The sequence below is a fragment of the Amphiura filiformis genome, chromosome 4 (assembly GCF_039555335.1).
Source record: "Amphiura filiformis chromosome 4, Afil_fr2py, whole genome shotgun sequence".
In the NCBI taxonomy this organism is placed as follows: Eukaryota; Metazoa; Echinodermata; class Ophiuroidea; order Amphilepidida; family Amphiuridae; genus Amphiura; species Amphiura filiformis.
The window spans coordinates 68,876,193-68,902,572 of record NC_092631.1 but is presented as its reverse complement, the minus strand read 5'-3'; the positions used below and the strand labels follow the sequence as shown (position 1 = coordinate 68,902,572).

The following is a 26,380-nucleotide window of genomic DNA, read 5'->3' as shown; positions in this document are numbered from 1 at the left end:
GTGGTAGGGGGTAGTATGACCAGAGGATCTCAACCCGATTTGATTTTCAGCGCAAAATATGGTAATTAAGTACCTCGGTTGCATAATTTATGCGTATTTGATGCGTATCAAGCAAAAAACCCTTGTGAACAGCTTATCTGGAGATCCGTATGGGGTACAGTGACGTAACTTGGTGAGGAGTAGTGAGGCCAGAGGTTCTTGACCTGATTAGATTTTGAGCGTAAAATATGGTAATTAAGTACCTAATTTGCATAATATATGCGTAATAAGCAAAATACCTTATGAACAGATTATCTGGAGATCCGTATGGGGTACAGTGACGTTACTTGGTGGGGAGTTGCGTGGCCAGTGGTACTTTCGACCTGATTAGATTTTCAGCGCAACATACTTTATCCAATTTCGTGAGGTCAAAGGTCACATACAAGGTCAAAGGTCAACTGAGGTCACCAAATCTTTTAATAACTAATTTTCAACTGTGCATCACATATCCAACTAACAGCTTGATCGATCATGTAATTAAGGAAATATGACGACTTTAAGATAGTCGCTTTCCATGTAAAGTATAGCAAAGTAGCACTTTCAATGAGTGATAACTCGTAAAGGAAGCATCTTTCTGTTTTGATTTATTTCATGAAATAGTTCTTTGGTATTGCCAAATTTGATTTTTCAGCGCAACATACTTTATCCAATTTCGTGAGGTCAAAGGTCACATACAAGGTCAAAGGTCAACTGAGGTCACCAAATCTTTTAATAATTAACTTTCAACTGTGCATCACATATCCAAATAACAGCTTGATCGGTCATGTAATTAACGAAATATGACGACTTTAAGATAGTCGCTTTCCATGTAAAGTATAGCAAAGTAGCACTTTCAATGAGTGATAACTCGTAAAGGAAGCATCTTTCTGTTTTGATTTATTTGATGAAATAGTTGTTTGGTTTTGCCAAATTTTTGGAAGGTCATTACGGGGTCATCCGGGGTCATCTGAGGTCAAGTTATTAAAAACTGTCGTATGGGCATGAAACTTGATGGGTACAGTCAACATTTCAAGCCAAATTTTTGGAAGTTCATTTTGGGGTCACCAGGGGTCATCTGAGGTCAAATTATTAAAACTGTCGTCTGGGCATGAAACTTGGTGGGTACAGTCAACATTTAAAGCCAAATTTTTGGAAGGTCATTTTGGGGTCACCAGGGGTCATCTGAGGTCAAATTAGTGAAAACTGTCGTATGGGCATGAAACTTGGTGGGTACAGTCAACATTTAAAGCCAAATTTTTTGAAGGTCATTTTGAAGTTACCAGGGGTCATCTGAGGTCAAATTAGTAAGAACTGTCGGATGGGCATTAAACTTAGTGGGTACACAGTCAACATTTAAAGTCAAATTTTTGGAAGGTCATTTTGGGGTCACCAGGGGTCATCTGAGGTCAAATTAGTAAAACTGTCGTATGGGCATGAAACTTGGTGGGTACAGTCAATATTTAAAACCAAATATTTGGAAGGTAATTTCGAGTCACCAGGGGTCAACTGAGGTGAAATTAGTGAAAACTGTCGTATGGGCATGAAACTTGGTGGGTACAGTCAACATTTATAGCCAAATTTTTGGAAGGTCATTTCGAGGCCACCAGTGGTCATCTGAGGTCAAATTAGTAAAAACTCATATGGGCATGAAACTTAGCACGAGGGGTACAGTCAACATTTAGAGCCAAAATTTTAGAAGGTCATTTCAGGGCCACCTGGGGTCATCTGAGGTCATATTAGTAAAAACTGTTGCATGGGCATGAAACTTGGTGGGTACAGTACAGTTACCATCAGCCAGATAATCGTGCCCAGCCAATAACCGCCAAATTCATTTACCTCTCTACCAACAGTTATCGCAAAAGCAGGCGGTCACAAAAGCAGGCGGTCACAAAAGCAGGCGAGACTCGTGGTTCGAGAACCGCCTTTTTTGAAATACTGGTTACCAGCAACTTAAAATGTATGTACTAGTATAGTATCTTTTGAAATTATATACAGTATTGTCTATGTGACGACAACATGTTACAAACATTCAGAGCTCAAGTAAGGACATTAATAATTAAGGACATCAAGTGCAATACACATTTAAGCTTCAAAGGCTTAATAAAACACATTAGTAATATAAAATATTGCTTTTTGTTTTTGTGTGTAGATGCAAAATCGTATTGGAGTTCACAGACAAACTGTCCTACATGGAATGTTCTGGGATAACTTGTACATAGGCTTCAACAACCGAATCTCCAGAGAACCTGACACATTTCACTATTTGTAAGTATGGAGTTTGCTGAAAAAACCCTGAAATAATTTGCTTGCAATCAAATATAAAATGTTTTCTTTCTGAATAATTAATGAACACCTTATGAATCCCCAATGGGGATTCATAAGGTGTTCAAAAGTTTCTTATACGGGCCACGCAATATTAGCCAACATCCAGTGATATGGAATCAAAGAGTATTATACACCTCCGCCATATTTGTGTATCGCTCATGGAGGCAACTCAATGTACCGGATTATTTTGCTTTTCACACGGCACACTTTGATATAAAATTGGATCAATTGAGCCCATATTTATTGGTTGAGCTAAACTCCTCAACAAAAGTTTGGAAAGTTTTTTCAAGCATCTGTATCTCAAACTATTTGTGACATATTCATATCGTGTTGCGTATCAATGGATAGCTACAATGCTCCCCTTTACAATGACACCCCATTTGAAACAATGCCATTTTTCACGGCTGAGTACACGCCTTGTGAATGTAGTGGGGTCTCAAACAGAATTTGCCAAATTGACCATTATTCTGTGATAGTCACTAACCTCAATAGCGGGTGGAAAAACCATACGCAGCACAATAGTCATGCACCTTCTCATCATGCTGCTCACCGACCTGGTAACACGTTACTGTGACATGGCATTCCATTCTCTGGCACGTACAGCACAATCAAGCTGGTCCCACAAGTGTTCAATCGGGTTACGCTCTGGCCCCCGGGTCTGGCCTGGTGGCAGGCCATTTTGGCTCTACTCCCATATTCTGTAGGTAGTCGCTGACTACCGTGGCTCTGTGGGGCTTAATGGTGTCATCTGGAAGGATTGCATTAGGTCCCAGATTGTGAAGATATGGGATTGCAGCTTGCTGCACAGAATAATGCTAAATTTTGGCAAACTCTGTTTGAGACCCCACTACATTCACAAGGCGTGTACTCTGCCGGGAAAAATGTTATTGTTTCAAATGGGGTGTTATTGTAAAGGGGAGTATTGTAGCTATCCATTGATATGCAACACGATATGAATATGTCACAAATAATTTGAGATACAGATGCTTGAAAAAAACTTTCCATGCAAACTTTTGTTGAGGAGTTTATATTGGGAGCGACGTACAATGTAGTCGAGTCCAACATTTTAAAGCTCATAAATCGTCTAATGAATATAGTTCATTTTATCATTATTATGTTTAGGATCCAATGTTTTCACACACTTGGACTCTTTGAACCATACTATTGATTCAAAGTGCATGGTTGTTTGCGCTTTACGTGTAACGTGGTGTGTCAAAAACATGCTCTAAGCACAGCACACACAAACCTTTGAAACACTCAAAACTCTGATCCTGTCTTCCTTTGAAGTCTACCTTAGAATTGATAATAATAATATTTATTTGAATTATAATAATAATGATATTTATTTGAATTATAATAATAATAATATTTATTTGATGCAAGGAGTACATACAGTACACAAAGTCAAAACTACCAGTGTAATCAAATGTGTGCTCTTTGAGTTTGTGTGTTGCCTTGCTCACATTGACTTTGATGGTACCAACGTGTTCATCTGTTTCCATTGATTATCCACTGCAGATTCTGGAATCATATGCAAATCTTGTTACCACGGGACCCACCTGATTGGAAGAAGTTCCTAGTAGAGAGGAAGAGTATGGAAGCACCCAGAAAAGAAGTATGGAAGCCTGACCCAGTACTTATACCAGGTAGGAAAATGTCTTTATGCAGGGTCACATCATCAGATTGAGTTCCCAAATAAAATCCCAAAAAATCATATTGACCACAAATAGCTATAAATAGAGCAATGCACCTGTGTGGATTTCATGCTTCTTAATCAAGAGTTTTATGTGGAAAATGATATCTGACATTGTGAGATGCACCGAGGTATATTCAGTACATGCAACAGGGAGAGCATGGCCTAGTGGTTAGAGCATTCAATTGTGGTGTACAAAGTCCCTGATTCAATTCCCAGTGATGGTAACATGCTGGGGTATTAACAGGGGGGAGTCTGGATTTAATTGGTAACATCTGCAGATTAAATTCAAACTTCCGTTCTCCCCATGGTTAATTTAGAAATGGGTAAGTGAAACATTATCGTTCGGAGGGGGCGTTAAGCTATCAGTGTCGTGTATATGTGTATATCACCATCAGTTTCAAAAAGATTAGGGTGCTTACCCCTGGCTGCCCTAATCCATCCTGATTACATTCAAAAGAGGACCCATATGGAAAGTAATGCTTCAGCACTAGACTAAAGGCTGCCCTCTATAGAGACGTCATAAACAAAAATAAATTTTTGTATTGTCCATTCTCGTACAGGTACACCAATTACAGCCAACGGTAGCAGTGCCTCCAACCACACCACAGACTCGTCATCATTACCAAACCATTCAGCAGGGTCATCACTGAAATGGATTGTCCCAGCTGCAGGTGTTGCTGCAATAGCCATTGGTTTTGCAGTATGGAAACTAAAATAATAATTAGGTTATTCATGTTCAAATCCAGACACCTGCTATGGTAGGCATAACCTTAATCTCACATGCAATGTGAATTTCCATTTGACTCCATTTGAAATCTACACCTGCTGTGTAGAAGATTAAGGTCATGTATTCCATAGGGGGTTGATTTTCAAATGAAATAGCCTAGGACCACAAATTTGATGCAGCTGCTATGAGGTGATATGGTGACAGACTGGCAGATGAATTTACTACTACACACTTGCTGGCTACCCATCAAGATATCACCATTACATTCCAGTTTTTAAAACCACTTGTTTATACAGCTTAAAGGAGTATTTCATGATCGTAGCATCCTCCTTTTATGACATTTTTCAGTGGATATCCACAAAAACTTATTCTAAAAATTTCAGTTGATTCTGATTTTGCATTTGCGAGTTATACCAGAACGAAATTCAAATTTCACAATATCTTTGCTAAACGAATTAATTTGCAAGAAATTTGTTTGTACATAAACATTATGTAGCCAGAGGTTTCCAGTGATATGAAAATCTCAACTTTTTTTGAGAAAAATGGGGGGATGATGCTGTGGATCACAAAATGCCCTTTTAAGTGTTATAATAGTTAATACATTGCAGTGTATCTAGTTATTTTTTTCAACACACCTAGAGTGTTGTGAATATAGGATGTGTTTTCAAGCAATAAATGTGTTTTTAGGGGGAACAAATCAAAGCTTGGAATGCACTATTCCAGGTGAGATCCATACATCCCTATGAAAGACATGACGACATGTTCCACACAGGCAGTGCAAATATCAGATAAGGTTATTTGAATGAGTGACTCCTTTTGAACTCTACACTCCGTTTGGGAGATTAAGGTTGTGTCTTCCATAGGGGGTGTATGGATTTCAACTGAAATAGACCAGTTTCTCCAAATCTGTCAGAAGTGAACGGACTTTAAACAAAATGTTCGCAAAAATTGTAATTGAATTGATTACTTATAGACAGACCAGTGTAGGAAAAGATCTTTGAGGTGGATATATATTCTGCTTAGAATATATCGGATTAATATCTTAATGAAACTTCTAGATTTTGATTTAGTAATTTATGATTTAGAAATAGGTAACTGGAAACGTATCAGTGTGCTAAGCTATATGAACCATATGGTATTCATTCAAGTACCATTACCCAACCAGTCAATACCACCCCTAACAAGTATGCAGCTTTTCACCTTGCATAATATGGTATATATTAAAACCCATCCAATCAATTATGTTAAGAATATTTACTCGGTAATCACACTCGGCAGTCCACGCTTTATAATGCGTGCCGGTTCGAAATTCTGAAAATTGGTGAAAGCGTGGGGGTTTAAACTTTTTGGGTAAAAAGCGTGGACTGATATAAAGCGTGGGATTAAAATAAAAAGCGTGGGGCTTCTTCCAACTTACAGTATATTTTTATTGAATGATAAAATAATCATAGTTCCAAGAAAAATCACCAAAACTTGCACACTATGTCGCAAGATAAAATTCCATTTGATGCAGGCTCGCTTGTTTACGTGAATCCAGTGCAATGTACACAATAATCCTCCCGAAGCGCTGCCAAAACACCTACGTCATATGCAAATGTCCGATTTTCCATGACGTGTTATTTTTCTTTACATTGATCGTATATGAGTGACGCCATTAACATGCATAATTGATTGAGCGAAGCAGCACGGAAGAAGTAGGATATAGTCGCTGAACACAGCGTCGTCAAGTTTCATGACAAGAACAACATTTGAACACCATAAAAGTACAGTTATTCATTAAAATGCTTATTTTACAGTGCAGTAGTAGTTTTTCACATATAATTTGCATTGTTCACGTAATGTATCAATTAACTTATTGGAGAGAAAAACATCGGACTCGCACATGTGAAATAGGTGCAGAATTCAGCGTACTTGATACTTGAACCAAATTGCGTGCGACTTTGTCAGTTTACAAATAGCGGAAAAAGCAAAAAGTGGTGGGGGTCAAGAATTTTCAGTATAAAGGGTGCCTCAGTAAAAAGCGTGGGGGTCAGGAATTTTCAGTATAAAGGGTGCCTCAATAAAAAGGGTGGGGGTAAAATAAAAAGGGTGGGAGTCAAACCCCACTGCCGAGTATGGTAATGCATTATCACACATACTCAAAATGTCTGCTAAAAAGCCCTCATTATGTTAATCTAATCTATACTACTACTAATAATTGTATTTAGAGTACACATTGAAATATATAGACCTAAACATTATTACACTGTTCAAGTGTGTCCTAAAAATGAAATGTTGTAACAATTTTAACCTTGACATGTTGTTCTTTTATGCCTTGGTTTTTTTCATTCAACCTAGACTTGAACCAATTACTTGCTTACAGGCAGCCCAGATGGCGATGGACACATTGCAAATTATGTCAAAACAAAAAAACCTAATCACACCTCAAGATGAGATGCTTAAAAAGCTTTAACATAAATGCACTAACAGCAAATTCCACTCCTTGCTGCATAAATACAATGATGGCACACACCCATGTTGGCCATCTTGGATATGCAGGTGAGGAAAGCATATATACTACAATTATTTCATAAACATTTCAAATGATTATTCCTCAGTTCTAATCAACAGTTTTTAAATTCACCTTTACTGCACATTCAAGATGGCTGCTCACGCCATGACAACCCAAGATGGCTGCTCATTCCACAGTAGCCATCTTGAATTTGTAGGGAAGGGAATATTGCCATTTGGGTTGTGAACAGGAAGTGTTAAGTCCTCTCCTCATATATTTTATATTGCCAATGTAAATAAATGTATATAAACAAAGGAAGTTCTTATGATATGGCTTAGGCATAACGAATCACATGCAAAATTTAAATTCACATTGTTTGAAGTCCATGAACTTCCGTGTGTGCTAATTTGTGAATTATTAATTGTATTGTTAATTAAGGAAGATAAATAGTTGATTAGACTTAGTTAGTTGCTGTGAAGTGAGCTATATGAACAGTGATGGGAGAAGTGTGAGTTACAGAAAATAAGACCAGGGTCGATATTTTCTTTCTCTCTCGCTCCCTGTTGATTGGGATCAAAGGCCTTTACAAACAGGGAGTTAAGCTGCAGTAAACTTCAGATGACTCTATTTTTCACAATGAATCTATGTGTGTACCCCTGAAGATGGATTTATACTGCCACTCCGAACAATCAGCCACAACCTTGGCCAACAACAGCCAAAGAACATAAACCAATCTCTGAGCTATGCACTCAATCTTATCCCTTCATTTATTGTTGCTGATATATATTTATTTTATGTATGTGTGTGTCAGATCGCTCCTTGAGTGTCACTTTTGATATTTTCCCTCTTTTTGTATGAACAATGAGAAATGTTAGTTTAGTTACCAAGATGACTGCTTCTGTCATGGCAGCCATCTTGGATATGCAGGGAGGAGGAAGTGGTCAGAGACAAAAATGTATTCTATGTTGCTTTGTGTGTTAACTAATAGGATAAAGTATACCAATACATATTTCTGCTTTATTGTGTTACATTGAAAGTTCTTTTTTAATTCCCACTTGTTCCATATTATACATGGCCTTTATCTCCCACAAAGGGGGTGTAGATTTCATATGGAATCATTCAATCAGGTAACCCCATTTGAAATTCACACACCCTGTGTGGGAGATTAAGGTCATGTCTTCCAATGTCTATGGTGTATGAATTTCAACTGGAATAGTCCAATAGGGCACTATTGCATTATCTCACCATGTTACTTTAGTATATACTTCAAGTATTGTTTATACGCAGGTATTTTTATAAAAAGTACCGAAGTAGTACAAATGATAATGGCAATAATGGTTGCTACACATGCAAACCATTTGCATTAAAAAGCCAATTATCATTTGATTTGAGGTGCAATTTTTGGCCCCATATGACAATACAATATGGATACCGTATTTCCTTGCAGCATTACCTACACTCACAGTCTAGCCTCTTTTAGTAGCAATTATTGTACCTGTAGTTGATCTTAAAAGGTCCATTATTATGAAAAAGTAAGTTTACAAAAAATTGTTCAACAAATGGATCATTATGCAGGCAATTGTAAAACAGCAATTTAGACTTTATTATGTTACTGAACATTTTTTACTCACCAGAAGAAATTTTGCCTTCATGACATTAGACATCTTCAGATGTTGTTGAAGATTTCAAACACCGGGGTGACACAAACAGGTGACATCAAATTAGCAGATATTGTGACCTCTATTCTTTGGGTGGTTAACAAATTGTCCCAAAAAGGAAGAGAGTCCAAGTCTGAACAGATTAAAAGCACTATACTCAGTCTGGATCAACTCGCTTCCTGAAGAGGAGGGGCCACTAGATAAGCTAATTTGATTTCATCATCTGGTCATGTGACGTTGTCACATAACTGTTACACAGCAAGTAGGTCCAGTATATTGGATCATATTATCAACAACAGCTGATGACATTTGAGGTGAGCGTGGCCTAGCGGTTAAGGCATAGGACTGTGAACCCAAGGGTCAAGGGTTCGAATCCCAGGTCCGGCTCTTTGTGTCCTTGAGCAAGACACTTCACTCTACTTGCTTAGTGCTTCGGAGGGCACTTTAAGCTGTCGGTCCTGTACATGCATATTTTCTCACATTAATGTAGTGTGCACGCTAAAGAACGCCACAGGCTATTCAAAAGAGCAGGGGATCATCCCGGTCATGTTGACTGTACTTCAAAATACACTCATCTACTCTAGGTTCCAGAGTAAAAAATAAGTACAGCTTGCCTGTACGCAGTGCGACAATACTCATACATATGAGGGAGGCACTTATAAGGAAGAAGAAGAAGAAGAAGAGGTCAGTTAGAAGCACTCCTGGTGGGTAAAAAATATTCAGAAATGTAGAAGTCTAAATTGCTCTCAGTTTCAAACAAATGGATATTTTGCAAGCAAGTTAAGACCCAACTTTTTACATGTTATTTGTTATATCTCAGTTTTTTTTAATGTAATTCAGTATTGTCATGTAAATGGAGTTGTATATGCAAGTCAATGGGACCCAGTTTTATGAATTGTACATATTCTCATTGAAATTTGTATAATATGCAGCACAGAAATGTACTGTGCTATTTCTTACAAGAAAATCCACAAATATCTGACGCTAATGAAACATATCTTTTAGTGAGAGTTTTTTTTTCTTACATTTGAAAAAAAATTTCAGTTGTATTCTACTAGCAGTGTGAGGAAGCGAAAACATAGTGTAGGCAATTCTGTTTACATATTTATAATTATTTCATAATTGAACCACAGAATAAGAACAGTAAATTGATGGGAATTACTGTAAAAGTCAATATTTTCGCGAGAAGATATTTTCGTGATTTTGAAGATTTTGTCAATAGCGCGAGAATTAAATTTCGCGGTTTTGATATTGATACAATAGAAACCTAATGCAAAAGGTTATTTTCGCGAGTTTTTATTTTCTACTTATGGAGGCCAAAGGCGGCAAATTTGAAATTTAGATAAAGGCAAAAATATAAAGTAAAATACAATAAAATACATAAGAAATATACATCACAAAATTTTGTAACTCTAGAACTAATTATGCTAGACCTTTGGGTGTTTTCAGTATATGATAGCCTAATGTTTGTTTAATAATAATAGTAACTTAATTTTTTAAAATGCCTCCATTGGACTCCATGGACCAGATCATGTCACGTATTGTAAACTAAGCAGAAACAAAGAAATTGTACAAATAACTTACAATGGAATTTCATTAATTGGATATCGCTTTAATGAAATTATTCGTAATATTTACGAAGTCCGTCTTTCAACCTTTTGGTGCTCAATGTTTTGCCGTGTTGGACATATGTTAAGGCGCATGTGAAAGAATGTATTAGATCCACGTTTGTATTATAAACACATAATATTATCAAAGGGCTAGTAAAGGAGGTAGTGAACAGACAATAAAGATTTACATGATGATTGAAAAAATATTGACAATTTGGTACTGTGGGCCAAATACTAGGACAGTGGGCAAAATTATGTTAATTTTTTCAGAAATTTATGGACTATGCCGCCTATCTATTAGATATGTGCAGACATGGAAATGCTCATCCAGAACATCACCTCAAGTGATAACAGACTGGTAAACTGATATCACCTCAAGTGATGTTTAGATGAGCACTTGTATGTGTGCTTAGATGAATACATGCATCTGTGTGTGCTTAGATGACTGTTTTCAGATGCACTGACCAGTGACATGGGTTGATTGTTCCTTGGAAAGACCGTAAGACTAGCTCACTTCATTGGTCAGAAATCACTAGATATAATTAAAATGTATGATTGGTTAAACTTGACAAACAAAATCTAATGAACTTCTTAATGATTGGAATGTTTATTTAGGTATGAACTTTACAAAGCTGATTAACTGCTCAGCATCGCCTTCAGTCCAATGTATTGTATCAAGGATTTGAGCAATTTCAAAAGTCATCACTGTAAAAAGAAAATATTATCATCAAACAATTCTTAAAATTCCTGTTAAGGTCAAAATTGTTGTACACATTTTGTTTGCATCTATAATCATGTTGATCAGTGATGGGTTCATATAGCATGAAATGGTATGTGACATAAGTATACTACAGTCATATCAATTATGTCATCCACTTGGTGCTGGGACCAAAAAGTAGCCTAAGGTCAACATTGGAGCACTGAGGTTTTATCTGTGTGTAATCATATAAAGCTGTTGATTTGCTGTGATAATTGTTGTAGCTTTAGATGGATTTTGTTAATTATTTCTAAGTGCCTGTATCTGTGATATATTATGTAATGTGAGATAGTGATAGCAAATATGCGAAATACATTTTAGTATTTTTCATATTTGTAAGTGTCCACTATAATGGGGATAACCAGTAGCGTAGCCAGCGGTGGGGCAGACTGGTCCCCCTGACAAAAAATGAAAGAGAAATGTGCCCCTCTGATAAAAAATATGGAAGAGAAAATCGGGACTGCAATGGAAATGAAAAGTGGCAAGGAGACAGTTTCCCACCAAAGTTCACCGTGATCATGGGCCAAAATAGTGTCAAATACCAAATTTGTGTTTGATTATGTCCCAATAAAGTCCTTTTTTGGAAGCTCAAATAAGTATATATCCCACCGATACCGGGTCAAAATGATGTAACTGGAATTTGTTTTTTGTCTTTGCCCTCAAAATTTTAATTTTGCCCCCCCCCACTAAGAAAGCTGGCTGCGCCTGGGAGTAACATACCATAAATAGTTGATAGTTAGCATATGTGCTTCTACCGGGCGCTTTTGAAAACATGAAATTGTACCAAAGTCTGGCGCTTTACCAACTGAGCTAATGGGGATGAGACACACATTTGCAGGTTTACTTGTTCGTATATAACTGTGTATCGATGATTTGCTCAAAACACTTAACACTTTTGTGGATGGGGCTCTTTAGGTTTGCATGTTTTAAAAGCGCTCGATATGCTAACTATCGAGATTTTACGGTAGCAAGTTGGCAAATTTACATTTACCAACTTCCCAACCCAAAATGACTTCTCGTACAACTACACTTGATTTGCTACCGTTTGGAAATGTTCAGTGATGCATGCTTCATGATTTAATGCTATGATAATGAAGTATCTGTAATGTCACATCGGTAAGAATACATATTATGTAATATGATGAAAACTTATATAATAACTTAATAATGAAAAACCACTATATTTATGGGTACACTCTACACAGGGATTCCCAGGAATCCTACATTCTGTACTTCATCAATTTGTAAATCATAGAGAAATAATATTCATGGAGTCAGTATTATTTTTGTTCCAAAGAGAAAATTAGAAATGTTATGCATTAGCATTACCAGTGTGATTGGCTGCACAGTCATACTATTCCCACCTCATACCATACAATGCGATATGAAATCCACATTGCCTTGTATAACAAATATTTTTCTGCTATCTCCATTCCAGTTGCTCCTCAATCCAGCTATAAATGTTTTGCCTAATTTTGTTAATTTCGCTTTAAAATGTTTAAAAAATCTATATTCCTGATGGAGTTTATGAAATTTATTCCCAGGTTTTAACATTGTTTTTGTAATTGTAAAATTCCTCCAAATCATTTCTAATACTATATTTGGATAACATTTTGGGGATTTTAAATGGTATAGCCCTACTCATGTTCTCATAGACTGGGGGAAAAATGTTGCATAATGATTTTTCACGATCCTCTCAAAACAAGGTTGTGTATGCAGCGTATGCCTTTCACACATACCTTCTCAGCAAACACGAAACATTTTAAAACGGGTTATATTTGGGTTTGGGTTTTGGTAAAAACGTTTTAATAACATAAAATGTATAAAGGTCATGAAAACAGTTTAAAACGTTTTGTACAACAACAACTTTTATAAATGTCAAAAATGGTATTGTAAAATATTTGCAAAATATTTCATTGATAGAATATATTGCAGTAAGTATTAAAGAAATGTTTTTGAATATTAAAAACATTTTGTACCCTTTATTTAAATTTTATATAACCCGACAATTTTCTGGCAACCTTTTCTAACCTTTTGCAAATAATGTCAAAATTGTTTTGTGTATGCTGGGTTAGCTACTGCGTACGCTTTGCAAAAGCCTTGCTAGAAAAGCACAAACACAAAAATGCACTTTTTGCGCTTGTGTTTGCAGGGAGAACCTTGATTTGGTAGCAAGATTGTGGTTCCAAGCAAAGAGTTAATAATACAGCAAGTAGCTATATAAGTAAGTAGCTATATAGCTCAGAATTCACATTGTCAGCAACTTGGTGCAGTTTTTTTACCAAATTCAGATGCTGTGTTTAATAGGTATTAAAGCCAATGACTTCCTATACTTTGATCAACTCGTAATCGGCGGGAATTTTTAACATCGCGGATTAATATCAATATATCTTATTTAGATAATTGTCTTGTGACACCTCGCCAGAAAAATCACAATTTATTAATTCAAGTCCTATACTTGTCTACTTTCTTTAACATGCACATTGTAGATCTTCCAGATGAACAATATCACTCTTAACACGGATCTACTTTTTCGGCGTAGTGGTAAAAGCCTAACAATTCCCGCCAATTACGAGCTGAAGCATAATGACAATCAGTACACAAATATTGGTTTGAAATGAAGAATTGTATTTGCAATGTAGTAATATATCTTAAAATAATGATTGAATAAATAATTGCAATTCTAATTTTTGAATAATCTGTATTCATTTACACAGAACATGAGTTTTTGTCAATTTCTAAAAATGTGGGTCGGTCAGGCCCGTAAAACAGAGTTTATTTATTTCACCACCTATTCGCTGTCCAAGTGTTGTAATAATCGGATTAACTACCATAGCAATAGGGTAAAACAATTTTTATGCCTCCACCGGAGGTATTATGTTTCCTGGTTGTCCGTCCGTCCATCCGTCCGTCCGTCCATCTACTGAAGATAGCAAACGTCACATAGTTATGAGACAGGCGTGTTATCTACTGAAGATAGCAAACGTCACATAGTTATGAGACAGTTGTGTTATCTACTGAAGATAGCACATATCACATAGTTATGAGACGTGCCTGCTATCTACTGAAGATAGCACACATCACATAGTTATGGGACAGGCGTGTTATCTACTGAAGATAGCACATGCACGTCACATAGTCATTAGACAGGCCTGCTATCTACTGAAGATAGCACACGTCACATAGTTATGAGACAGGCGTGTTATCTACTGAAGATAGCAAACGTAACAGTTATGAGTCAAGTGTGCTATCTACTGAAGATAGCACACATCACATAGTTATGAGACAAATGTGCTACCTAATAAAGATAGCACACATCACATGAGACAAGTGAGCTACCTACTGAAGATATTACATCACATAGTTATGAGACAGGCGTGTTATCTACTGAAGATAGCAAACGTCACATAGTTATGAGACAGGCCTGCTATCTACTGAAGATAGCTCACATCACATAGTTATGAGACAGGCATGTTATCTACTGAAGATAGCACACATCACATAGTTATGAACAGACGTGCTATCTACTGAAGATAGCACACATCACATAGTTATGAAACAGACGTGCTATCTACTGAAGATAGCACAAATCACATAGTTATGAGACAGGCGTGTTATCTACTGAAGATAGCACACATCACATAGTTATGAGACACATGCTATCTATTGAAGATAGCACATAGTTATGAGACATGAGCTATCTACTGAAGATAGCAAACATCACATAGTTACGAGACAGTTGTGTTATCTACTGAAGATAGCACACGCACGTCACATAGTTATGAGACAGACGTGCTATCTACTGAAGATAGCACATGTCACATAGTTATGGGACAGACGTGTTATCTACTGAAGATAGCACATGTCACATAGTTATGAGACAGGCGTGATATCTACTGAAGATAGCAAACGTCACATAGTTATGAGACAGGCATGTTATACTGAAGATTGCACACATAACATAGTTATGAGACAGATGAGCTATCTACTGAAGATAGCAAACATCACATAGTTATGAGACAGGCGTGTTATCTACTGAAGATAGCACACATCACATAGTTATGAGACAGACGTGTTATCTACTGAAGATAGCACACATCACATAGGTATGTGACACATGCTATCTATTGAAGATAGCACATATAGTTATGAGACATGAGCTATCTACTGAAGATAGCAAGCATCACATACGGTAGTTACGAGACAGTTGTGTTATCTACTGAAGATAGCACATGTCACTTAGTTATTAGACAGGCCTGCTATCTACTGAAGATAGCAAACATCACATAGTTATGAGACAGACGTGTTATCTACTGAAGATAGCACACGCACGTCACATAGTTATTAGACAGGCCTGCTATATACTGAAGATAGCAAACATCACATAGTTATGGGACAGGCGTGTTATCTACTGAAGATAGCACACGCACGTCACATAGTTATTAGACAGGCCTGCTATCTACTGAAGATAGCACACATCACATAGTTATGAGACAGACGTGCTATCTACTGAAGATAGCAAACGTCACATAGTTATGAGACAGGGTGTTATCTACTTAAGATAGCACACGTCACATAGTTATGATACAGGCCTGCTACTGAAGATAACACACGTCACATTTATTTATTTATTTATTTATTTATTTATTTATTTATTTATTTAAAATTCAAAGAACAGACCTTCCAGAATAGGTAGTCGTTACTCTGAGTTTCATGCCTAAAAAGGCAATCGTCAGACGACACGAATTTTTATACGCTCTCCCTTTTGGGATTGAGCACTTTATTCAAAAGATAGTCTAACTTGAGTAAAATGTTGTTATTTATTTATTTATTTATTTTTTCATCATAAGCTGTTCCGCCTCTGTTCTCAGCATCGGTGCTGTTACAGTACGGTAAATCACTATGTCTTATACTTGCCATAATTGCTATCTACTAAAGATAGTACAAAGGGCGGATCCAGGAGGAGCGGTGTCCATCGGGTCAGCTATCTATCACCGGACAACCCCAACCCCCAACCCCAAACACGGCAATTATATACTATACTTAGTCTTAGTAATCTTAGTTTCTTATCCTTGTTCTTTTTTCTGCAGTTCCTTCTAAACAAAACAGCATGCGCCAAATCCGTCACTAAACACGTCTCAAGACACATCTTTTTACACAGTATGTCATATTTATAATTATTTTTATCTTTTAAATTAATCATAATTTGTATTATTGTGTTTTAGGCATTTTTGCTCCTAAGAGGCATTTGCATTAGGCGCTATAAATAATCATATGTAAATGACGTATCGAATATTACTACTTTCGATAGCTTGATCCGGATCGCGGAAGATTAGTTTCTTGTGCTCCAGAACCGCTAGACAATATCGCAACTTCAAATTTGGCGTCTCCTCTTCCAGTTTCAAATGCAATAATATAGAGTTCAATTAAAAAAAACACAAAACCATTCATTGACTTTGGTGTGTATATAGAGCCGAACGACAGTAATAATATATGAATGGTTACGGTTCACGGCACAAATATAACAGAAGAAACTGTGTCCTGTAACTCCTGTCAAGTTCAGTGCCAAAAGTGTCACGAACATGACGAAGGAAATTGTCAACAGAAATATTATACAGGATTTTAGTTCCTGATTTGTGTTTGATCAAGTAACACACGTACTACCATGACTGCGCTCATGACAGTCACTTTTTCCAACAACTTTTCGTAAAAAGAACATCTATCAATTTACAATGTTAGGATATCTGGTAGTGGTGATCGCAGTGGCTGCACTTGGCATCTTCGGTAATATCTTAGTCCTCGCTACCCTCGTGATTGATGAGAAGCTACGCGTCTTGAACAACCTGTTCATTGGCAACCTAGCTGTGGCAGATCTATTCATTGCTGGTGTTATCCATCCATTTACCGCAGTCGGTATCATAGGAGGACGAGAATACTTGTTTTTCCAAGACAATGGTGACATATCTTATCTCTGCGAATTCTTAGCGTCTTTTTGCATCATAAGCTGTTCCGCCTCTGTTCTCAGCATCGGTGCTGTTGCAGTAAATCGTTATGTCTATATTTGCCATAATCGGAGTTACAGTAAGATATACACTCCTCGGACAATCCCGTTGATGGTCGTTGGTATTTGGATTGTTGGTGTCCTGATAGACCTGCCGACATATTTGGGTTTTGGCGACCACGTCTTTCACGAGCGCATTTCGTCGTGTTTTTTCGATCCGCTTCATACCGAATATAAGATCTTCTTCGTTATCATCGGGATTTTCTCTCCTGTTGCGTTGGCCGTGTACTGTTACGTCCGAATTCTCGCACTTGTGTATATGAGCAAACGTCGACTTCAAAAACGTATGAGAACATCTTCGTCGGTAAGCATCAAAAGTGGTAACACCGCTGTCAAAGCTGCTGACGTGAGATTGCTGAAGACTATTGCTGCAATGGGCATTCTGGCCGTGATTATCTACACTCCCTTTGCCATTACTTTGCTTGTTGATCATGGACAGATATCACGGACAGTCTGGATGTTTTCAAACGGACTTATGCATAGCTTCAGCTGCATCAATTGGCTGATTTATGCTGCCACAAATAACAGGATCCGCGACGGTTTTGCCTTGGTCTATAGGAAGCACCTATGTCGCCGTCTGTGCTTCAAACAATCGAGAGACATTGATTCGACGCCAGCAGATGCAACTGGAGACGGTACGAGTGGTAGATTTTCGGGAACAGCCGCTACATCTAGTGGGCTCGCTACCGACGACTGTAAATACCCGGGAATTATCGATACATATGATTTACCTAAACTTGACCAGAAAACGCCAGGAGACGATGGATTCTCAGGACCGATCGAAACATCGTTCGGCAAATCGGAAAACAGAGATGAAGATCGCGATAATTTGGGAACAGAAGATGTGCATGGCGTCCTCAACAAGATGCCTGACAAATCTGGAGATGATACAGGAACAGATAATCCCATCTTATCGGGAACAGATAATCCCAACTTGTTATCATCAGAGGGATTATCATATCAAGGACCTGTAGCTGTATAATATAGTGGCCAACAGTGGACAAAACTGTGGACATTATTTATAAAACAAAATGTTAAATTCTACCAGTACACGTTGAACATAATAAATGACCTCTTCATACACAGACTATAATTATACAGAATTGATTTACCAACAATAAAAAAATAGTTATTTATATTAAAATATATTAAATTATTATTAATGGCTCTGGTAGCAACGTTGGACAGTATTTTTTGTGGGATATGAGAGCACATCATAGGCCTACATATTGAATTGCATACCAAGAATGTCCTGATGATACCAAATAATTTTGAAATTTGCGATATAGGCCTAATACACATTTTATGGCAAATGATTGAAACTTTATTTTTTTGATATTTAACAGTCCTCGAAGTAAACTTTATAAACCTAATGATATGTACATAAAGTGTATGTAACTAGGATGAAAAGCCGACGATCAATTGAACATTTTGACCTTTCGTATATTGAAGATATGGATTTTCCCCCCCAAAACACCAAAAAAATTATATCTTTTTGCGAAAAAAAATGTACAGGGCCTATCTTCAATATGAAAGGTCAAAATTTTCAATTTCATCCCAGCTACATACACTTTACGTCAGTACATATCATTAAATTTATAAAGTTTACTTCGAGGACTTTTAAATATCAAATATTTACACAATATAAAAATTTAATAATTTGTCGTAAAATTTGCATTACATCGCGAATTTCTTGACTTGACTTGACTTATATGCGCAGGCCGGTGTGGCCCTTTGCGCTCTGCCGAGTAAGCATCCTCCGTTCAGTTCTGTCTGTTGCTTGTGTCTTTACTTCATGTGGGGTCATTCCCAAGTCCCTCTGAATTTGGTCCATCCATCTGGTTGGTGGACGACCTGGCGAATTTCAAAACAATTAAATTATTTGATATCAGTAGGATATTCCTCGTATTCAGAATGCAATTCGATAGGTCTGGTGTACTCTCAGCTCCCACACAAAAAACTGTGCAAACGTTAATATCCGATTCTTTAAACTAGTATTTTAAACATATATATTTTGTTCTTATAAAATCCGTAAAATAATGTTTAGGCATGCTCTTTTCAAAAAAGTGTTTTTTAAACTGTTATCCAGTCCAGTGACATGCCTGAATAGAGTGTCGGGAAAGGTATAACGCCTATAATTCGAGTATAGGCACATAAACGAGTTAATTTACATATGAGCTAAACAAAAATGGAACACCAATGTTTTTGCTTGCTAGTGACTCTAAAAACATTTTTTTGCAAACATTTTTTGCCAAATATTTTGTCAACTTTATTAACATTATTTTAGAATATTTTACAGTAAGTTTTCAAAACATGTTTTTGAATAAATGAAAACCTTTTATACCTTTTATATACTCTTTATATAACCCGACAGTTAAACGTTTTCTGACAACCTTCCAACCTTTTGGTGCCCCTGATTGATATACAGGTTGTAAAAAAAATACAATTTAGAAACTAGTATAAGTCACACATGTCACTTATTGCTTATTTCTTAAGCTACTACATAAGCTTTGTTTCAATCAAATCGGTGCTCTTAAGTTGGGTCATTTTAACAGTAGATAGCACGTCTGTCTCATAACTATGTGACGAGTGCTATCTTCAGTAGATAGCACGTCTGTCTCATAACTATGTGACGTTTGCTATCTTCAGTAGATAGCATGACTGTATCATAAGAGTATAGATAGCACGTCTGTCTCATAACTATGATGTCGGCTATCTTCAGTAGATAGCACGACTTTCTCATTTTCCCCAATGAATGGGGCATTTGAAGTGGTATTTTGATTTATAAATTTGAATTAAATTTTTTATCATGCCATTTATTTATTAAAGTCAATTTGAAGAAAAAAAAACCACATGGAACAACCTTTGCTTTGGCCTGAAATCTTTGACGATAAGCATGAAAGTTCATTTTACGCGATACAAACTTGACACGTGCGAACATGGCAAAAAGTGGCGCAACTCGGCCACGGCTAACTAAGTAAAATCGGTCATAGTGTTTTGAACCTGAATTATAGGAAAGAAACCAAGTAACGTTTTTCTGCTACAATCAAGATATTACTGATTCTACTGCATATCACATTTACACATGACCCCTTTATTTTTTTCTGAAAAGCATAAAGCGCAATTGCTTATCATGAAAGTCAATTTTACGCGATACAAGCTTGATTATGCGCAAAAATGTCAAAAGTGGCCCAACTCGTTTTCTGGACGATGTATGTAGTTGAGCATAATTGAGCATAGCGTTTGATCCCGAACTAGTAAAGAAACTCATGTTAAGTTTTTCTGTTAGCGAAAATGTTACTGATTCTATAATACATGCATAGGCCTATAACATTGTTGCCATGATCTCCTTTTATTTCTCATTTTGTCGTAAATGGAGATTTGACCTTTATACCTATTTTACGTCTCTTAGCTTTTTGTGATTTTCTTAACTGCTATCATCATTTTGTAATTCTCATTTAATATTTGATGTTGATTTCCCCTCTTTTTGTGTTTTGTTTAGTCTTTGTTTTCAATAAATCAAAAGTAAAAAAAAAAGTAATGCTTCACCATCTGTGTTTGTTCTGTATGTCATGGGAAAAATAATATAATCACGATTTAAGCATGTATCAAATCCATCAAATCATCAAATAATAGTATAAAATGTTGGAATAAAAAATGTTTCTTTTGTAGTTTACCCCGGGGTAGTGTATGTGTATGACGTTTATTTATTCAAACTTGCTTCATGGTCAAAATATGCTGTTCAAAACACGTCAATATACCACCGCAGTGAACGACAAGATATTAAACCACAAACTTTAACCCGTTTAGTTTTGTTCTTGGTGACAATAGCAATATATAAATTAGGCATGCAATTTCGGGGGTTTTTTTCCCGGGTTCACAGTTATTTCTTAATACAAAGGCTATACGAGTTTCTATTGTTACACATGTTTTCCTCGGTTTTATGCCATTGTTTTTACACTTTTGCTGGGATCACTGGGGCTTTGAGAGATTTTACCACAACATCATAAAATCAATTCAAAATATGCAAAAAATGGTAACTTTAGCCTATTTGAATCAACCTAAATCATTTAATGTATTTCTCGATGGAGCTGGATGTTCGTATACCAGCGCGCTAATCTTGCAATTATATTGATTGACAATCATGATTCGACTTTCATCAAAATTATTGGAGCTCTATACAATTTCCAACTTTTTAAACCAAAAGTTTAGAATCTTAGAATTATATACTAATTTTTAAACAGTGACCTCATATATGATACAAAGGTTTGTAGTGTGTCCGGTAGATCCAATGTAATGTTACCCACTTGTCAGTCTTAACGAAACATTGAACTCGATCGAGTCTATGTCTAAAATATGTTATGGTATACAATGTATACTATACATGTATAGGCTTGTATACCTTGTTTATGTGTAATGAAACGATTTATAAAGAAAACATTGACGATCGAGGAAAAAAGGGATATTTTATGGGGAATCCACATAATTTCCAGTCTATTGTTTGAACGTGACTTTCCTTTTATTTAGTCAAGCAATAATAAATCATTGAATATAACTATCGTACCTGTAATTAGGCCAAGAAAGAGTTGTTTCCTTGTCCATATACCACTTTTTATAGATAGGTCGGCGGCCGTCGACGGTATTAGGCGACGAAAAAAACCTGTTCTACGGGCCCAACCGACCCAGAATTAAGTTTTAGAGAATTTGTTTTTGTTTGTTTGTTTTTGTTGCTAAAATCGAAAATCAGACGTTTTTTCCCCAAAATTTATATATTTTGGCTGAACATTTGGCAAAATCTTCTCAGATGTTGTTGAAATTTTAGTGTAATCATAGTCTCCAGAAAAAAAACCCGACTGACCAACCCTACTTGAATGGTCCGTAGAACAGGGTCATTTCTTTCGTCGCCTTGAGGTTTTTTGTCACCAAAAGTGGTTAAAAGTAACCAGCAAGCTAAATTAGCTTATGTCATGTATGTGAGAAGTGTTATCCACTGAAGATAGCACTTCGTCTCACATTATAGATGTGAGACATCAAAGGTATCACTTCTCACATAGCTGTGAGACAATTTACTGAAGATACCACTTCTCGCATTGTAGTAATGAGACATGTTATCTACTGAAGACAGACATACATACTTAGTGAGAAAAAAATGAGACATAGAGAATAGAAAAGAAATCAAGACGGTCAGCTTTAAAACATAATAGCTGTGATACACGTTATCTACTGAAGATAACTTGTCACATAAAAGCCGTGAGACATGTTATCTACTGAAGATAACTGGTCACATAGGATGTGAGACATGTCATCTACTGAAGATAACTTGTCACATAACAGCTGTGAGACGTGTTATCTGCTGAAGATAACTTGTCACATAATAGCTGTGAGACATTTTATCTACTGAAGATAACTTGTCACATAAAAGCCGTGAGACATGTTATCTACTGAAGATAACTGGTCACATAGGATGTGAGACATGTCATCTACTGAAGATAACTTGTCACATAACAGCTGTGAGACGTGTTATCTGCTGAAGATAACTTGTCACATAATAGCTGTGAGACATGTTTATCTACTGAAGATAACTTGTCACATAACAGCTGTGAGATGTGTTATCTACTGAAGATAACTGGTCACATAGGATGTGATACATTTTATCTACTGAAGATAACTTGTCACATAAAAGTCGTGAGACATGTTATCTACTGAAGATAACTGGTCACATAGGATGTGAGACATGTTGTCTACTGAAGATAACTTGCCACATAACAGCTATGAGACGTGTTATCTACTGAAGATAACTTATCACATAATAGTTGTGTGACATGTTATCTACTGAAGATAACTGGTCACATAGGATGTGAGACATGTTATTTACTGAAAATAACTTGTCACATAGGATGTGAGACATGTTATCTACTGAAGGTAACTGGTCACATAGGATGTGAGACATGTTATCTACTGAAGATAACTTATCACATACTAGTTGTGTGACATGTTATCTACTGAAGATAACTGGTCACATAGGATGTGAGACATGTTATACTGAAGATAACTTGTCACATAACAGCTGTCAGACGTGTTATCTACTGAAGATAACTTGTCACATAACAGCTATGAGACGTGTTATCTACTGAAGATAACTTATCACATAATAGTTGTGTGACATGTTATCTACTGAAGATAACTGGTCACATAGGATGTGAGACATGTTGTCTACTGAAGATAACTTGTCACATAACAGCTATGAGACGTGTTATCTACTGAAGATAACTTATCACATAATAGTTGTGTGACATGTTATCTACTGAAGATAACTTATCACATAATAGGCCTAGCTGTGAGACATGTTATCTACTGAAGATAACTTGCCACATAACAGCTATGAGACGTGTTATCTACTGAAGATAACTTATCACATAATAGTTGTGTGACATGTTATCTACTAAAGTCTGGTCACATAATAGCTATGAGACATGTTGTCTACTGCAGATAACTCATGATCACATAATAGCTGTACGTGAGACGTGTTATCTACTGAAGATAACTTGGCACATAATAGCTGTGAGACATGTTATCTACTGTCACTGACCCTATCGCGGGCTAAATCTTTTTTCGACTCCCTATCTTGGGTCGAAAAGTTTTATGACCCCCCCGCCTATACAAACTCAAGACAAATTATTCATTGTCGAAACAAAGGCGTGCTATTTGAGGCGAGCGATCGCTCTCGCTCGCCACCGCTCGCCCAAACTCAATTTCTAGCGAGCGATTTTAAACTCGCCAAAAGACATTAAATATCGCTCGCTGCGAATGGCCCAAAATTAAATCCAATATCAATTTAGGCCTAGGCCTACATGCAAGTTTCAGCACTTAAAAGTGTATCCTGTATCCGATCTACCGTATAAGTTAGCCTTAAACCCTGGATACGAAAGAAAGGTTGTCAAGTGAAGCTTTGTGAACAGTGTGTAGGCCTAATATTGTTTCATATTAATTAGTAGGCCTAGGCCTATGAATAATTTTTCATTACCTAGCGAGTGATTCGATTAAAATGTAGGCCTAGAGAGTGATTCGACCTCTCGCCTTGCATCATGCTAGCGAGTGATTTACCACTCGCCTTTTGTTCAAATCTAGACGGCAAGGCCTGGCGTGGAGTGCACCAAAACGTAAGAGCGAAGAAAGTGCATGGAGTGCGTTCAAATTTTTATCGGAAGTGTAGAGGCGTTATAGGCCTAAGGGATCGATCGTTATTTACGGCAGGGGGAAATGGGCGTTTTGGAAAAAATATCGATAAAAAATTCGCGTCCGTTCTAATTCCCCCCATGTTTTCCTGAATTTCTCTATTTAAAACTTAGGCCTAACAATCCTGGTTCAACAAAAAAAATTGCACCCCCATCCCGACCCAAAAATTTTCGGGTCCCCCCTTAAAATGCCCATCCCTCTGTCGTAAATAACGATCACTCCCTAAAACAAAATATTGTGCGCACATTTTAATTGTTATTAGTTAAAGAATTCTACTCAGAAGATAACTTGTCACATAGGCCCTACCTATAGTTCAAGTTCAAGTTATTTTATTGACATCACCAAACAAATAGGTACAGTCAAGTTATACAAAAGATACACATATAGAAAATATAAAAGAGAATAAGTAAATTATAAAACTAAACTATTAAACATCTAGGTTACTACGTGCTTCAAAAGCAGAGTTTACAAAAGTAAGAACAGGTTTTATACTATCAAAATCTGTGACACTCATTATTTTTATAAATTTAACATCGTCAGTCAGATTATCAAAGTTATCATACATATCAGTTAAAATTTTCAACATATCTCTACGCAAAGTATCATAAAATGGGCATTTAATAATAACATGAAATTCATCCTCAATCATATTCAAAGTACATAGATGACAAATTCTCTTATGAGGATCTAGTTTAGGTATTAAATGACGCCCCTTTTCAATCATCAAAGAGTGAGCACTGAGTCTTAATCTACTGAAATTTGATCTAAATGCGCGATGAAACATAATTTCACAATGAAAATTTGTTTTAAACAAACAATAAGAACGAAGTTTAGGCTGATGTTGACACATAAAATCTAAACATTGAACTTCATAATTGGATTGAAGATTGGAAAGAATATTAACATGAAAATTGTGCTTAGTTAATATGTTTGGTTTATCCCAAATATCTAATCTATCTATACTAGCAAGAATTTTCTTAATACCAGAAGACCATGAGAATAAACCAGTATCACATAATATTCTATTGTCCAAAAGAGCATCAATGGCTAGGGAATTATTCCCATGTAAACAATGATTATTTAAAGACCACCAATATTTAACAGATAAATTCATCATAAAAAGTAGGCCTAACATTGGAAAGCAACCTAATTCACTTCTTACTGCATTGTTAGTGGTTCTTTTATTAACACCAAGAATTAATTTACCAACAATTTTTAATTTATATGAGACATGTTATCTAGGGGGATCTAGGGCCTACTGAAAGGGGCATTTCGTGATCCACAGCCTCATCCCCCAATTTTCTCAAAAAAAGTTGAGATTTTTATATCACTGGAAACCTCTGGCTACATAATGTTTATGTACAAAATATTTCTTGCAGATTAATTCGTTTAGCAAAGATATCGTGAAATTTGAATTTCGTTCTGGTGCACAAGAACGAAATTACAACGCATTGTCTATGGAGCAGTGTAATAGTAATCATGCATAACTCGCAAACGCAAAATCGGAATCAACTGAAATTTTGGGAATAGGCTTTTTTCGTGGATATGTACTGAAAAATGTCATAAAAAGAGGATGCTAGGATTACGAAATACTCCTTGACGATAACTTGTCACATTTATATTTAGGCCTAGGCCTATCTACTGAAGATAACTCGAAAGAAGAAAGCTGTGCGTTTCATTATTCAAATTTTGTTAAATAATTTTGCAAATTTTTCGGATTTTCAAGCTTTCGGTACTTTTTAAAGCTTTTTTTTTTTTTTTTTTTTTCAATTAAAAAAATAAAAAAATAAAAAAGCCTACT

The 26,380-nt window shown here is 36.4% G+C and overlaps 2 protein-coding genes and 1 long non-coding RNA gene across 3 annotated transcripts in view; all 3 read left to right on the top strand.

The window, feature by feature from the left end:
• Positions 1-6,027, top strand: part of LOC140151293 (cytidine monophosphate-N-acetylneuraminic acid hydroxylase-like) — a 56,803-nt gene extending 50,776 nt beyond the window's left edge. The window contains exons 14-16 of the mRNA XM_072173574.1: positions 2,168-2,283; positions 3,862-3,989; positions 4,600-6,027. Coding sequence (XP_072029675.1) covers positions 2,168-2,283; positions 3,862-3,989; positions 4,600-4,757 — 402 coding nt within the window. The 3' untranslated portion in view covers positions 4,758-6,027. The remainder of the gene's footprint in view (positions 1-2,167; positions 2,284-3,861; positions 3,990-4,599) is intronic.
• A 1,065-nt stretch (positions 6,028-7,092) lies between these two features.
• Positions 7,093-9,716, top strand: LOC140151291 (uncharacterized). The gene is made up of 2 exons (XR_011858924.1): positions 7,093-9,229; positions 9,600-9,716. It is a non-coding gene; the product is annotated as an uncharacterized lncRNA (long non-coding RNA).
• A 7,193-nt stretch (positions 9,717-16,909) lies between these two features.
• LOC140151290 (melatonin receptor type 1B-B-like) lies at positions 16,910-19,691 on the top strand. The gene has a single exon (XM_072173573.1). The coding sequence runs from the start codon at positions 17,015-17,017 to the stop codon at positions 18,323-18,325; it is 1,311 nt and encodes a 436-aa protein (XP_072029674.1). The 5' UTR covers positions 16,910-17,014; the 3' UTR covers positions 18,326-19,691.
• Positions 19,692-26,380: the final 6,689 nt, after the last annotated feature.